The sequence below is a fragment of the Choloepus didactylus genome, chromosome 9, assembly GCF_015220235.1.
Source record: "Choloepus didactylus isolate mChoDid1 chromosome 9, mChoDid1.pri, whole genome shotgun sequence".
Taxonomy (NCBI): domain Eukaryota; kingdom Metazoa; phylum Chordata; class Mammalia; order Pilosa; family Megalonychidae; genus Choloepus; species Choloepus didactylus.
In genome coordinates this window covers 98,189,043-98,205,030 of record NC_051315.1, presented here as the reverse complement: position 1 = coordinate 98,205,030, position 15,988 = coordinate 98,189,043, and the positions used below count along the sequence as shown (strand labels likewise).

The following is a 15,988-nucleotide window of genomic DNA, read 5'->3' as shown; positions in this document are numbered from 1 at the left end:
TAGCCACTATCAGGAACACTGCCATGGCAATGGTCTTCTTAAACTCACTGGCCCCAGGCAGAGCAAGCAGTTCAGAATTTCACTGAAAAGTACAGCAATACTGTAATGATGACAAGGGTGATGACAGCAAACATTCTTGAATGCTTACCACATGGCAAGACAAAAACTGCTTGTTTTAAGACTTAAAGAATGAACAGTTTCAGAATGATTTTTAAATATAATTAAAGATAAGAGCAGAATAAAGATAACACTGAGTATAAAGAGTTACACCTGATCTGCTGTCTAGAAATGTGACCACAGTCTAAAATTCCACTGAGAGCACCTTTAGATCATTTGTTAATACAATGGGGTCAGAAACAAGAGTATGACTATTATTTATACATGTCTGGGATGAAGAGTAAATAACTTATTTTTTCCTGATTTCAACCTGGAGTGGTTACTATTAAGATTATTCTAGGAAATTTCTTGCCTGGTCAAATCTACATCGGTGAAAATTAGCTTAGAATAGGGTTTCCTAAGTAGTATTCCAAAGAATAATCACAAAATCTGAGAAAAATAAAACAAAACAAAAAGTGTTAGGTGACAAACTTTGGGAATGGTAGGTGCTGATTGTTGTTTGCTCCCCTTAGAAACTTACAATGCACATTAGCATCTTTGGGGCATAAGAAGACTGCAGTAAGGAAACCTGTTCAGTGTGACTTAACCCAGAATTCTCCAAATATATTTGATGAGTGAATTTTTTTTTTCAAAGGATGCCTTGAATATATTTCCATGGAATTAGTAATGAGAAGTACCAGCTTGCATGGTTCACAGAATCAGTTCCTGCCGGGGATTCCAGAAGAGAGGATACACAAAGAGGACAGCCACAAAGACTGTCTGATTACAGGAAAGTAAGACCAACTATGGTCTGGGCTAGAAGTGACTCATGCTTGGTATTATTATTTACATGATAAAAGTCAATCTTGGATGAAGGCTGGGGAGAAAAAGGCCTATTCTTAGTCAGTTGTTTGAATTAGCAGTTTAGTTATTATGACTGTATCAGACAGTCATAGGGATTATTTTCATTTTTTCCCAAAGAAAAACTTGACCATCTTTCTTTAATACTATCAACCTGGAAGCTTGACAGTAAGGATTAAAAATTGCTCCTTCTTTCCCACTTGGTTATTGGAAAGGGTCTGAAAGGTAATCAGTCTTGTGAAGCTACACTTTACAGTCTGCATAAAAATGCCATGATTTCCCTTCCTCTCCCCAACCTAATTGAAAAGTGCATAATATCACCCAGCTGGGGAAATGTAAACGGTAAACACATGCAATATATCACGCTATCACACAAAAGCTGGTTATTAATAGGGACTGGGTGGTTGGCAAGACCAAAAGAAATCTGGAAAACAAGTCTTTTTCTCATCTAGAATGAAGCTCGCTGTGACTGCCACCCTTCCGTCCCATCTCCTCTCTGCAGACTTCAAGTTACAGCCGATTAGACCAAGTTAAGTCGACCCATTCCTTGTGTGTGTATAATTCCAAGGCGTAACTACCAATGTATATTGACTAAAACTCACTTGGTTCAGCCTTTCAAGAGATTAGATATTTTACTTTTGGCAGGAGGTGGGGTTGGAAATATCTTGTTCCCTACCTATTTCAATTGTACTGACAGATGGTCCTATTATCTTGTCCCTTAGCTGCTAAACCTAAGGCTCATTGGCCTTATCACTTCTTATCTTTCTCTACTTCATCAAACTCCTGTTGCCAAGATTTTCTCCTTTTCTACCTCTGATAGTCCATGAATATCTACACAGGATCACATTTTACTTGAGTATCAAGTCCTACTGTCTCTAACTTTCCAAAGTCCCCTGCACCTCTGCAACTAACTATAATTCCACTTCAATTACACCAACTAGGAAGTCATCATTCCCTCTTCTCTGATTCCTTACCTCTAAGTGTCATGGCTTTTTGGATAAAGTCTTACCCAGGAGGGCTCTTAGGAGAAAGAACAATATTCCCTCAAAGTTGTCATCATTAGTTTTCTGAAACAATATTTCTTCAAAAATTGCTCCCTGTTGCACCATGAATTTAACTACTACCATTCATTCATGCTACCTTATCCCTGGCTATTGCTTTATTTTTTTCTGATGGTTGATACTTTATGGGTGGGTCAAAGTACAGCACTTGTCTAGGGTACCATGTTATTTCAGTATGAATAGATTGAAGGATATATTTTTATCTGCCTTAGCAGTAGAGAAGATTTGAAACTTACTGAATTAAAACTATATTCATCTTTCACTACATTTATTACCTGTCAGCTGGAGCTGGAGGGTGGTATGACTTGTTGACCTTAGCATAGAGACCCTCTAAGTGGTCTCTCTCTGGAGACAATGGACGGCCATCCCGTGGGTAACTCAGCGGTCCAGCCCGAGGGAGAGATGGAGAACTATAGATACTTGCTGATGCACACGGTTCCCGGAAGTGGTTCACTCTGGCATAATTAGGGTCCATTTCATCATCGTCCATATCATGCATTGATCCAATTCCACCTGCAGCATAATCAACAAGGTCTCTTGCTTGCTTTTCCCTTAGCTCCTGATGTTTCGCTCCAACCCTGTAAAGTAAAATAGGTAGCAGGAATGTACATGAGTTTTATATGCTAATATACTGAAATATGCTTCTGAATCTATATTGTATTTCTAGCTAGTCCCTTAGCTGTCACTTTCTTGTTTACCTGAAATTACACTATGAGGAAATGCCAAAGGCATAGTCTATGGGATTAATTTTATATCTCCGACCTTTGTTAAAGGATCTTTATTTTTACAGCAATGCTGTAAGTATTTTGGCGTCTTGTCCAATGTTGACTGGGCTGATTGCAGAATCAGAGGATGGTTTTCATTAACATTCTCTTACTAAAAATGGGGAACGTTGTGTGAAGAGTAATTTTTGGTATGATATTACAGAAAACTTCCTCGGGGTCGGGAGGCACGGTAAAGATCCTGACAGAATTTTATATTTTTTCTATGATTTCATTATTTGGTGATCTTGAGATTCTGTATATTCTTCTAAAGAAAAGAGCTTACAAGATGGATTTAAATATGAAAAAGAAATTCCACTAAAAGCAGTGGAATCAGAAGTAATTTATAAGAGATTCTAAGTTTTTTGGTTACACAAATGGGGTTCATTGTGTCTCATTATTTAGGGGCTAGAGACAGAGTAAAATAGTGAAGAAATTAATAGGCTCCTGACAGAGATGAATTGGCACATATAAGTGAATTAAACACCATTACTGGCAGAACTCCACAGAGTTAAAGCTTTAAATGATATTACAAAATGCTACTGTTAATCAGTGCCACTGTGTAGATTCCTGGGGATGGGAGTAGAAACTATACTTAGGTAAATTCCAAATCCATCTGAATTTTGAGAATTTGACATTTAATCTGTAAAGTATTAGGTCAGTTCTTCTAAATACCCAATTATGTATTATAATGGAAAGGTCACTCTGGCATGTCGTTGGGCAACGGTGAACCTGAGCGTTAGGAGATGGTCAGCCTAATGAAGAGAGAGGGCAACCTTACATCGTGTACAGGAACAGAGGAGTAAGATGATGCTGGCTTAGGTGGTTAAAGACAGACACTAAAGAAGGGATGAGGTCAAACCTAAAAAGTGCTGTGCTCAGAGAACCAGAGAGGGCTGTGGGCCAGATGCAAAAGATCTGCACAGATGTACATTATACAGCCTGGATTTGAATTAACAAACAAAACCTGAAATCCCTCAGTATCGTCTCTTCTAACAGAAATAGCTGTTTTTATACATGGCAACCAGTTCTATTTGTAAAATTCTTTAGAAGCTATGATCTTTCAAGGTATGTTCTCTTTTGGCAGAATAGCATTTTTTCTTTTCTCTTTTCTTTTCTCTTTTGGAGTGAAGAGGAGGATAAAAAAATAGGGTACGGGAGAAACAAACAAACAAAAGTATAGGATAAAAATCTAGCATCTAAGTCTATCTTCAAGTCACTACAGATAAAAATAAATACCAGGATACATTAATACATTTCTCTTTTCGATGCCAAATTACATATCATACACATAAGTAATTAGAAGATTTTCTATTTTTCCAAAAGGCAGCTTGAATCTCTAAGGCATTTTGAATTAAGATGAAAGGAAGATTACAGTAGAGCACCCATTAAGGAGCTCTGACTGACCCTTTGAATACATGTTAGTCCTAGATTCATGGATGTTTGTTTTGAATAATTTTTGATAAGAATGATAACTCACTCCATTCTGTAACAAAACAATCCTTCCAGGGACAGGGCAGACTCTAATATAGGGAACATTAGCTGCACTACGATGATAGGGATGGATTTCCATTAGAGCGAAGTACCTCAATAAAGGTAGGAGGTGGGATTCTGTGTGGTTGTTACCCTTTATAAAGTGGGATGCCTTCGAGAGAAATCATTCAGTAGAAAGAAAACTATCCCATGGGTGCCACATGGTGCTAAACTTGTGCATTAATGGGAGAGGAAAACACCATGCATGATTTTTAAAATCCACAAAAAGAGAACACTGGTATTTGCCCCAGAAGATCCTTATTTTATTACTTCTTATAGATTTTCCCATTATTTAAGCTTGCTAAGTAGGTAAAGATTCTCAGATGAAATGTATTCCTTGTATGCAAAGCACTATTTTATCTTGTAGTTTTCATTTCTAAAACAAAACCAAATTCCCTCTTGATCCTCTCTGCACTACTGTTTCAGTAACTAATTTCATATTAATCACTCAGCAGGTGAAATAGTAATTTCTCAGAACCATCATTATTGTGCCATATATTGGGGTCTCTCCATGTGGGGTAGGACAAGGCAATCTCTGAAAAGGGGTGTATGGAGGCAGAAGAAACAATCTCAAGAGGGAAATATATATGTAAGGAAATACACATGCGCACGCACACACGCATATATTTGGAGCTGTGATCTGCTCACCTATCCCCACTCCCAATTTAGTATGGGAATTTGAATTGCTTATGGTCATTTCCACTTGGAGGTCTCCTTACCACTTAGAACTCACCCTGTGAAAATATCTACTTTTCAAAAGAGCCCTTGATAATGTATTACTTTTTATCTGATAGTACCACCAGCTTCCCAGTTTTCCCCAGCACACAGCCTTTGAATTATTTAAATCTCTGTTCTCTTTTGCCTTCCCCTACCAAAGCACTGTTTCTGTTTCTATAACACCTCTTGGATATGTTCTTTCATTTCCATTTCTCTGCCACAGACTAGTGTTTAGGCTTTTATATTGCCTAGATCTGCACTGACCAGTACTGTGGCCATTAGCCATATGTGGCTATTTAAATTTAAATTTGAATTAATTAAAATAGAATAAAATTAAAATTTCAGTTCCTCAGTTGCATGACCTCCCTTGACCCCTGTCAAGTGCTTAGAAGCCACATGTGACTGGTTGCTACCATACTGGACAGTGCAGATATAGACTGATTCTATCACTGTAGAAAATTCAACTGGAAGGAGCTGGCCTAGATTATTGTAAGAGCTTTTGATATGTCACCTCACCCCACTTTATATCTTAGGGGCTGTTAGATAATCTTCCTCAAACAGTATTACAATCTTATCTCTGCCAGATCAAGAATCTCTAGCAGGAAATTGTAATAAATGAGCAAAGTAAAATTATGGCTACTCTAATTCTATCCTTAGAACCCTAAATAAACAAACAATTCAGAAATTGGGGGGAAAAATTCATCTACAATGGAATTAGAATATGGCCATAATCTCATACCATGAAATGAAATTTGAACTTGACCCACTAGTAGGAGTAGACCAAGAGTTGATGTATGCCTCTAGCAAGGCACATGCTTTACTGGAAATCGGAGCGAATCAGAGGAATAAAGACTAATAAACTTGTACTTGGAACAAGATAATCTGAGGACAGGGGTAGGACCATGGAATTGTAAGGAAATCTTTGTGAGGATCCAGTTTCAGAATGGATAGAAGGCAGGCCTATAGGGATATTTTTACTCCGAGCAGGTCTCCTACCCTGAAGAAATTTCATGGAGTTGAAAAGAGAAAAGAACCATCAATCTGCTTTGTAGCTGATGGGCAGAATTAGTGGAGCAGAGCGAAACAAACACAAACTCATCAAAATAAAATCCAAGATCTAGGAGACTTGTCTAAGAAGCAGGCTGGTTTCTTCTGAGACGATCTGCTCTCCCAAAATGGGACACTGCTGAAGACAAGCCCCTAGGGCAGAGCAACCAGCAGATGTGTCAAGAAGATATTCTGAGAGAACATATGGAATTGAAGGCTGCTGGTGACCTTACAGCACTTTGCCCATGTCTTCCAATGTTATGTTTTAGCACAGATATTTTTAAAACTTTCAAGCGCTGTAGAATATGAAGTAAATTTAGTAGTCCATAACCAGCATTAAAAAAAATAAATACAATAAAAGAGAAAATATTAGAGGTTATTGCATGTAGTATTACATAAGAACAAATTACCTAAGTATAAATTCAGGCAAAGTTAGGCTGGCTTCAAACATGAATAAAGACAAAGGAGAAACATTCTCAAACATGTAAAAACTAAAGGGAATATATCATTTAAAGGCCCATATTTAAAAACTACTTAATAATGAAATGCAGCCAACAGATAACTGAATCAAAATGAAAACTTTAACCTCGTGAACCTGAACAATGGAAGTTCTGCAGGTGAACAGTACATTAAGTTAAACATAAAACTAAAGCTAAATGTCTGTGGAAATGATAATTAAAGAAAAATATAAATGTTATAAACTCTGAAACTAAAAATAATATCACTAATGAAAATCAGAAGCCAATAAGAAGGGGGTGAGTTAGGAAAATGTTACCACTATCACCCAAGTGTAATTTTTCCTCTCATCTTTCAAAACAGGCATCAGTAGTTACTGTTTCGAGTTGACAAATCAAGAAACAGAGTATATTAAATATAATCATGAAACAACCATTGAAAGGACAAATTATCAGCAGGAGAGAATTACACAAAGCACAATGCAGACTATTCAGTAGAAATAGAAAACAAAGGAAGCAGTAAAACAGAAGGTAACATAAAATAAGATGACCAAATTTATCTGTCATGATGATAAATATTAAGTGGATAAACTTTTGTATTATAATGAAAGGATCCCAGATATGATCAAAAAGAAAAATATACTATGTACTGTTAAATAGTAAAAAATGGGAAACAGCCTAAATGTACATTAATAAGAGACTATGCAAAGAAATACTCTACAGTTGTAAAAAATAAGGTCATACTTCTCCTGTGCTAAAAGCAAATAAGATGTATATAAGGATAAAGGTATGAATAAGTATTTATATGATGTATATGTGTGTAGATATCCTTGCATAAACATAGAAAACATCTGGAGGGATATGCAAAAAAATCATAACTGGTTACTTCTGGAGAATGGAATTGGTGGTAGCTTTTACACCTTATATGCTATCTGAATTTTTATAGCATATATTTTAAGATAAGTTTTAAAATATGAAAAACTTCCTAACAACTACACATTGACTATTGTAGCAAATCAAAACTTTATTTTTTAAACATTAGACACCCTGCACCTTTAGGCATCCTCTGTCTTCCTAACTTGATTTTTCATGACTCCATTATCAACTTAGTTATGACAATTTTCTTCACATAACCGTTTACTGAGCATTTGATCCCTAACAAATTAACCGACTTTGCAAGGAATACCATTCTTCATTAATCAAAACTTAACTCTAGTATTGTCTAGCATAAGACCAAACTTAGTTGTTTATAATTTCATATTGACCTCAACAATTCTCCATCTCCTCTTCCACCCGTGTATCCAGTAAATTCTCTACTCATCCGTAATTGTTACATTGTCACTTTGTAAAAAGATAAAACAAAAACCTTCAAATTATTCTTATCTAGGCATTCTGCTTCCATAACTAGGCTACACGCCCCTTAACTGTGTCATGTGTTTTCTTTCCACTAATTTTTGGCTGGCTGACTGATTAATCCACTCAATATTTACTAATATTATACTGTATATTGGAAATAGAAAAGAAATAATACTCAGTCCTTCATCCAAAGAGTTCACAGGATAAAACTATCAGGGGAGCCATAAACAAGTAATTGTAATTCAATGGGGAAACTATTGAACAAAGACTCAACAAAGATTTTGCATGTACAAAAGATAAGGGTAGCAGTCAATTCAGTTTAGGGATTTTGAGGAAGTATCATGGAATCAGTGCCAGATGAGCTGGGTTTTGAAGGACACTGTCAGTCTTGTTACAGGAGAAGAGATGTAGGAATGTAGTCGGGCGTCCCAGTCAGAGGGAAGGACACAAACACATAGGATGCAAATGGATGGTTTATTTAATGCTGGGGTATAAATCTGATATGGTGGAAACAGAATGAAAACAGAGTTATCCACCTAGTGCACTTCTACAAAAGGAATAACTTTAGCGAAAATTACTGACAAATTTCTATAAGGTTTATAAAACACCTGTTTGCCTAATATTTAAATATTTTGGTGAGGTAAATTGTATATTTATACCTGTTTTGGTCTGTTTAATCTTTCCTTGTTGAAAAACATAAAACAGTATTAACTCAAAATAAATATATGATTTAAAGAATTATATAAAAGCAAAAATGTTGGTATCTATCACTGAGGTCTAGAAAAACCTTTGCCAGATACCCCAGAAGGTCTCTGTGTGTTCCCTCCCCATCACAATCACTTGTATATTGCATTTGTATCTTTCTTCTATACCAAGAATCCTGGTTTTCAGGACAACAGGAATGCTGGAATTAAATATCACTTTAGTGCTTAGTAAAGCACCAATTTGCTTTACCCTACATTACATACATAATAGTTTCAGAATCAAAATACCAATACTATCACCAACAATATGATTATTATTTAAAAGAATTACAGTTTACTTTTGCATATGCTTTTGCTAATATGCCCCATTTCTGTAGTTGTACTATACCTATCTTGTAAAAGCGTATAGCCATTATATGCTATACCTGTCTTTCATTCAACTCTCATTTGTTCTTAGCCCTATGATAATCTAATTTTATTTCCCTTTTAAGTAACTTGCTGTTTTCTGCTTAGCTGGCAAAAGGATGATGATGATGATGATTTTGCTTTTCTTTAAGTCCAATAATCTTCCTAGAAAAGTCACACTGGACAGATATATCTTTTAATATGTACTTTTAAATATATATATTTTTATGAGGAAAGTTTTCCCAAATCATAGTTTTTATCACTGATGTTGTAGGATACAAATTCATTATACAATATAAATTTTATTCCTACATAGTGATAGTGAATAATTAAACAATAAAATCAAGAAAACAATATCATATAAAATAGGATTAAAGAACATTAAAACTTCAGGTTAAATTTAATGAAAGGTGTGAAAGACCTCTATAATGAAGATGATAAATTCCTGCTGGGAGAAATTAAAGAAGACCTACATAAATGCAGAGTTTTACCATGTTCATGGAATAGAAGACTCAATATTGTTAAGAAGCTAATTCACCCAAATTGTTCTATTTCCAGGAGGTTTATTTTGAAAATTTAACAATATTATTTTTAAATTTATTTGGAAAGGATAAAAAACAGTCAAAATAATTTTGAAAAGAACAATAAAGATGGAGAACTTACACCACTGACTTCGAGACTTAATATAGAGCTTCAGTGATCAAGCCACAGGTTAGACAAATAGATCAGTGGAGGAGAAGACAGAATCCAGAAACAGATTCATTCACTTTTGGTTAAGTGATTTACAGCAAGGTTGCCAAAACAATTTGTGAAGAAAGGAATATCTCTTTAACAAATGGTGCTAGAACAACTCAATATCCATAAAGGTAACAAGAACTTCAGCCCCTACATTCTACCAAAACAGAACTCAATTCAAGATTGAAGACAGGTCTGAACTCAAAGGCTAAAATAATAAAGGTACTAAAATAAAGGAGAATATCTTTGCAAACTTGGGGTAGGCAATGATTTCTTAGAGAGGACACAGAAAGCATGATCCATAAAAGAAAAAAACGGTAAATTGGACTTCATCAAAATAAAATCTTCTCATCAAAAAACATTTAAAAAAGATAGGCAAATGAAGGAAAATATTTGCAACACACTCATCTGACAATGGATTTGTATCAAAATATTAAAAATACCTGCAACAGAATAATAAAAAGAAAAATGCACCAATTAGAACTGGGCAAAAGACTGAAATAGACACTTCACAAAAAAAGATACATAAGTGTCTCATATGCACATGAAAAAGTGCTCAACATCATTAAATCACCAGGGAAATGCAAACTGAAACCTCAGTGAGATATTCTTACACATCCACTAGAAAGGCTAAATGAAAAAGAATGACAACACCAAATGTTGGAAGAGATGTAGCACATCCAGGACTTTCATACATTGCTGGCAGGAATGTAAAATAGCATGATCACTTTGAATAAGGGTCTGGAAGTTCCTTATAAAACTAAATAAACATGCAGCTATGCGATGACCCAGCAATTCACCCTTTGGTATTTATACAAGAGAAACAATGACATACGTCTGTAAAAAAGCCTTGAAGAATGTTCAGTAGCAGCTTTATTCAGAATAGCAAAAATTGGAAATAACCCAAATATCCAAATAATGATATAGGAACATGGATAAGTAAACTCTGCCATATTCATTCAGGGCAGTACTCATCAGCAATAACAAGAAACAAACTACTGAAATACCCAACAACATGGATAAATCTCCAAATCATCAAGCTGAGTGAAAGAAGCTGTACACAAAAAAGTAAGTACTGTATGCTTCCATATATAAGAAATTCTAGAAGGGTAAGACAATCCTGTAGTGATAGAAAGCAGATCAGTTGTCATGGAAGGGGGGGTTACTGAATGGAAAGGGCATGAGGACACATTCTGGGGTGCAGAAAATGTTCTGTATCTTGATATGCATTCATCAAAACAGAATACAGAATAGTCTTTTGTATATTTAAAATCTGAGCATTTTGTTACGTATAAATAATACCTCAATTTACAAAAAATACTTAAAACAATATAAAAATATATAAATGCTGATTGCCCTATTTGTACTTTTAAAAATCTGTGTAATACAATCTAACAAATTTGGAGTCATTAATTCTAAATTTACTTATATATTTAATTCTGACTCTTTAAGCATATTATCTACTAGTAATTCCTATAACAAATTAATAGAACTAGTGTGATTGCTAGGAAAATATTTAGAATGCTTAAGAAAACACACCCCTTCACAGCACAATTTAAATACTTCCAAAATCCTGATTTATAGACCAGCTATTGATGTTGGTAAGTCCAAATCATTCTAATTGACCCATAAACACATATTCTAAAGATGAGACAACTGGTTGTAACTCTATTATGTGACTCTGCATTCATTCATTCATTCATTCATTCAACAAATATTTATTGAGCACCTATATGATTTAGTTTCTTTTTTTTAAAATTTTATTGAGATTGTTCACATACCATATAATTATCCAAAGATCCAAAGTGCACCATCAATTGCCCACAGTACCAACATACAACTGTGCATCCATCACCACAATTAATTTTCATTACTCCAGAAAAGAAATAAAGACAGAAAAGAAAACTCAGTTCCTCCCCTACCCTTAACTAACCCCCTCTCCATTATTGACTCATATTGTATTGGTATAGTACATTTGTTACTGTTGATGAAAGAATGTTAAAATACTACTAACTGCAGTACTTAGTTTGCAATAGGTATATTTTTTCCCTATATACCTCTCTATTATTAGCTTCTAGTCATAGTGTCATACATTTATTCTAGTTCATGAGAGAGATTTCTAATATTTGTACAGTTAATCATAGACACTGTCCACCAAAAGATTCAGTATTTTATACATTCCCATCTTTTAACCTCCAGCTTTCCTTCTGGTGACATACATGACTCTAAGCTTCCCCCTTCCACCACATTCACACCCATTCAGCACTGTTAGTTAGTCTCACAATAACATGCTACCATCACCCCTGTCCACTTCCAAACACTTAGGTTCAACCTAGTTGAACATTCTGCTCATAATAAGCAACCACTCCCCATTCTTTAGCCTCATTCTATATCCTGGTAACTTATATTTCATGTCTATGTGTTTACGTATTATAATTAGTTCATATCAGTGAGACCACACAATAGTTGTCCTTATGTGTCTGACTTATTTCACTCCATGTAGTGCCCTCAAGGTTTCTTCATCAACCTGTTTTTGTTTGTTTTTTTAGGATGGTTTTGTTCACCGACCCTACTTTCTATCCTAAGTAAACAATCAATAGTTCCCTGTATAGTACATATTTATGTTCACCACCATCACCAATATCTATATAAGGACATCTCCATTTCTTCCACAAAGAAGGAGGAAGAGTCAAAGAAGGTAGAGAGACAAAAGGAAAAGAAAAAGAAAGAAAAAAAATGACAGCTAAAAAGCAATGAAAGGAAAGATAGAATTAAACTAAAGTAGTATGAAAGAGTCAGACAACATCACCAATGCCAAGAGTCCCATATACCTCCTCCCTTATGTCCCAATCTTACAGGCATTTAGCTTTGGTATATTGCCTTTGCTACATTAAAGGAAGCATAATACAAAGTTTCTGTTAACTATAGTCTCTAGTTTGCCTTGATTATATTTTTTGTCCCCAGTACTACCCTATTTGTAACCTTGCAAGGTTGACATATATTCTCCCTCATGTAAAAACATATTTGTATGTTTTATCACAATTATTGAACACTCTAGGTTTCATTGAGTTATACAGTCCCAGTCTTTATCTTTCCTCTTTCCTTCTGGTGTCCCAAATGCTCCTAACCTTCCTCTTTCAACCATACTCACAGTCATCTTTGTTCAGCGTACTTTCTTTCTTTCTTTTTTTACATAGGGCTAGTATTTTTTTTTAAATTTTATTTTGAAATAAATTCAAACTTACAGGAACAGTTGCAAAAACAATACAAACCTCATACACAGAACTCCAGCATACCCAGACCCCTCTCCCCTGATACCCAATCCACCAACTTTAACATCCTGTCATGTCACCATTTCTTTCTTTTCCTCTCTCCCTCCCTCCCTATCATCCATCATCTATTGCTCTGTCTTCTGAACATATGAGAGCAAGCTGCACACATCCTTGAACAAACAATATAATTCACATATACATTTCCCATGAACAAGAACATTCTTTTATGCGATCTCATTAAGTGCAGCTAAGAAGTTCATGAAATTCAACATTGATACAAAGCTTACATTCTTTATTTCCTTTTTTTAATTATGTCCCAACTGTGTCCCTTTGAACCTCCTCTCCTCCATCCTCAGATCCCATCCAGGATCATCCTTGGCATTTAATTGTCATTATCTATTTAGACTGTCTTTTTTTTTTTTTTTTTTTTTTTCAATTGTGGAAACATATATACAGCCTAAATTTTCCCATTCTAACCCCTCCCTAGCATTCCATTAGTGGGATTAATCACATTCAGAATGTTGTCATCATTTTCCCACCATTCATTACTAGAAATTTCCCTTCACCCCAAACAGAAACCCTACACTCATTTCTTAACTCCCCATTGCCCCTTTCCCCACTTCTCATAACCCATACTCTACTTTTCATCTCTATGGTCACATTCTCTGATACTTTCTTTGTGTTTACCGTGGGGCTTAAATTTAACTTCTTAAATCTGTGACAATCTTGTTTTTCTTTGATACCAACTTAACTTCAATAGGACACATAAACTATGTTCTTATACTCCTCCATTCCCCCACCTTTATGTAGTTCTCGTCAAAAATTACATCTTTTACATTGAGTCCAAAACCACTGATTTATCATTACACTTTATGTATTTTAGATCCTGTAGGAAGTAAATAGTGGAGTTACAAATCAAAAATACAGTAGTATTGGTATTTATATTTACCATGTGATCTTTACTGGAAATGTTTATTTCTTCATGTGGTTTCAGTCAATTGTTTAGTGTCCCTTCCTTTCAGCCTGTTCAACTCCCTTTAGCATTTCTTATAGGACTGATCTACTGGTGATGAAGTCCCTCAGCTTTTGATTATCTGGGAATGTTTTCATCTCCCCCTCATTTTTAACCTCCAGTTGTTTGTGAATTCTGTAAGTCTCTGATGGTTATTGACTTCTATTTGTATTCCATTGTGGTCAGAGAATGTGCTTTGAATAAATAAAATTTTTTAAAATTTCTTGAGGCTTGTTTTATGTCCCAGCATATGGTCTATTCTGGAGAAAGATCCGTGATCACTAGAGAAGAATGTGTGTCCTGTGATTTGGGATGTAATGTTCTATATATGTCTGTTAAATTTCTCTATATCTCTCTCTCCTTTCTTTGCTTCTCTGTCTGTAGGGCTTCCTTTAGTATCTGAAGTAAGGCAGGTATTTTATTAGCAAAATCTCTCAGCATTTGTCTGTCTGTGAAAAATTTAAGCTCTCCCTCAAATTTGAAGGACAGTTTTGCTGCATAAAGTATTCTTGGTTGGACATTTTTCTCTCTCAGAATTTTAAACATGTCATGCCACTGCCTTCTTGCCTCCATGGTGGCCACTGAGTAGTCACTACTTAGTCTTATGTTGTTTCCTTTGTATGTGGTGAATTGCTTTTCTCTTGCTGCTTTCACAACTTGCTCCTTCTCTTCAGTATTTGACAATCCAATCAGAATATGTCTTGGAGTGGGTTTTTTGGATTTATTCTATTTGGAGTTTGCTGGGCATTTATGCTTTGTGTATTTATATTGTGTAGCAGGTTTGGGAAGTTTTCCCCAACAATTTCTTTGAATACTCTTTCTAGACCTTTACCCTTCTCTTCCCCTTCTGGGACACCAATGAGTCTTAAATTTGGACGTTTTATTTTCTCTATCACATCCCTGAGATCCATTTTGATTTTTTTAATTTTTCCCCATTCTTTCTTTTTTCCTTTCATTTTCCATTCTGTGGTCCTTGAGGACGCTGAGTCATTGTTTCACTTCCTCTAGTGTTGTACTATGAGTATCCAGAATCTTTTTAATTTGGTCAATAGTTTCTTTTATTTCTATAAGATCTTCTATTTTTTTTTATTTACTTTTGCAATTTCTTCTTTATGCTCTTCTAGGGTTTTCTTTATGTCCTTTATATCCTGTGCTGTGCTCCTCTTCATGTCTTTTATGTCCTGTGCCATGCTTTCATTGTTTGTCTTTAGTTCTTTGATTAATTGCTCCAAGTACTGTGTCTCCTCTGATCTTTTGATTTGGGTGTTTGGGTTTGGGTTCTCCATATTGTCTGGTTTTATCATATGCTTTAAAATTTTCTGTTGCTTTTGGCTTCTTGGCATTTGCTTTACTTGATAGGGTTCTTTCAAGATATGAAAAACACCAGTCTCTAATTTGTCAGATCTACAGCTTAGTGGCGTACACTTTCTCTAACTAACAAGCAGATGGCATCCGCGAGTCACCTATTCCCCTCAAGTCAGTTCTCCCCAACTTTGTCTTTCTGGTGTGTGTGGGTCTGATTCTTGTGGGGTTCAACTGGTGCACCAAGTTTGGGTGTGTTGTTGGTGCTGTCTGCCTTGAATGTGGGGCATGTGTCTGAGTGGTTAGGGAGGCAGGAAAGCTTTAATAATCACACCTCCCAGGTGTTCCCGGAGATTTAAGCCTGCTGTAAGAGTTTAAGCCTTCATTTCAGTCTCACCACAGATCATCTCTGCCACTGACCCACAAGTCCTTGGTATTGGCGTACGGTCCTTGGGATTTCTGAGCGGGTCCCCCTTCCCAGCTGTGCTCTTCCAGGACCTCTGCTGAGGGAAGGCTGTGCCATGTCACAAGTGTGCGGCGGCCCTCCAGGGAAGCCCTGGGTTGCCGGGCCGTGCAGGGGCATTCCCGGACTGCTGTAAAGATGGCCGAATGGGGTGTGTTAATTTCCCCCTTTTCGCATGGCTCCACCTTCCCAGCTCCAGGACAATTAG

At 35.8% G+C, this 15,988-nt stretch overlaps 1 protein-coding gene across 1 annotated transcript in view; it reads right to left on the bottom strand.

Annotated features, from left to right (window-relative positions):
- The window catches only part of PARD3B (par-3 family cell polarity regulator beta), a 1,159,791-nt gene that overhangs the window by 167,894 nt on the left and 975,909 nt on the right, over positions 1–15,988 (bottom strand). The window contains exon 20 of the mRNA XM_037849784.1: positions 2,294–2,596. Coding sequence (XP_037705712.1) covers positions 2,294–2,596 — 303 coding nt within the window. The remainder of the gene's footprint in view (positions 1–2,293; positions 2,597–15,988) is intronic.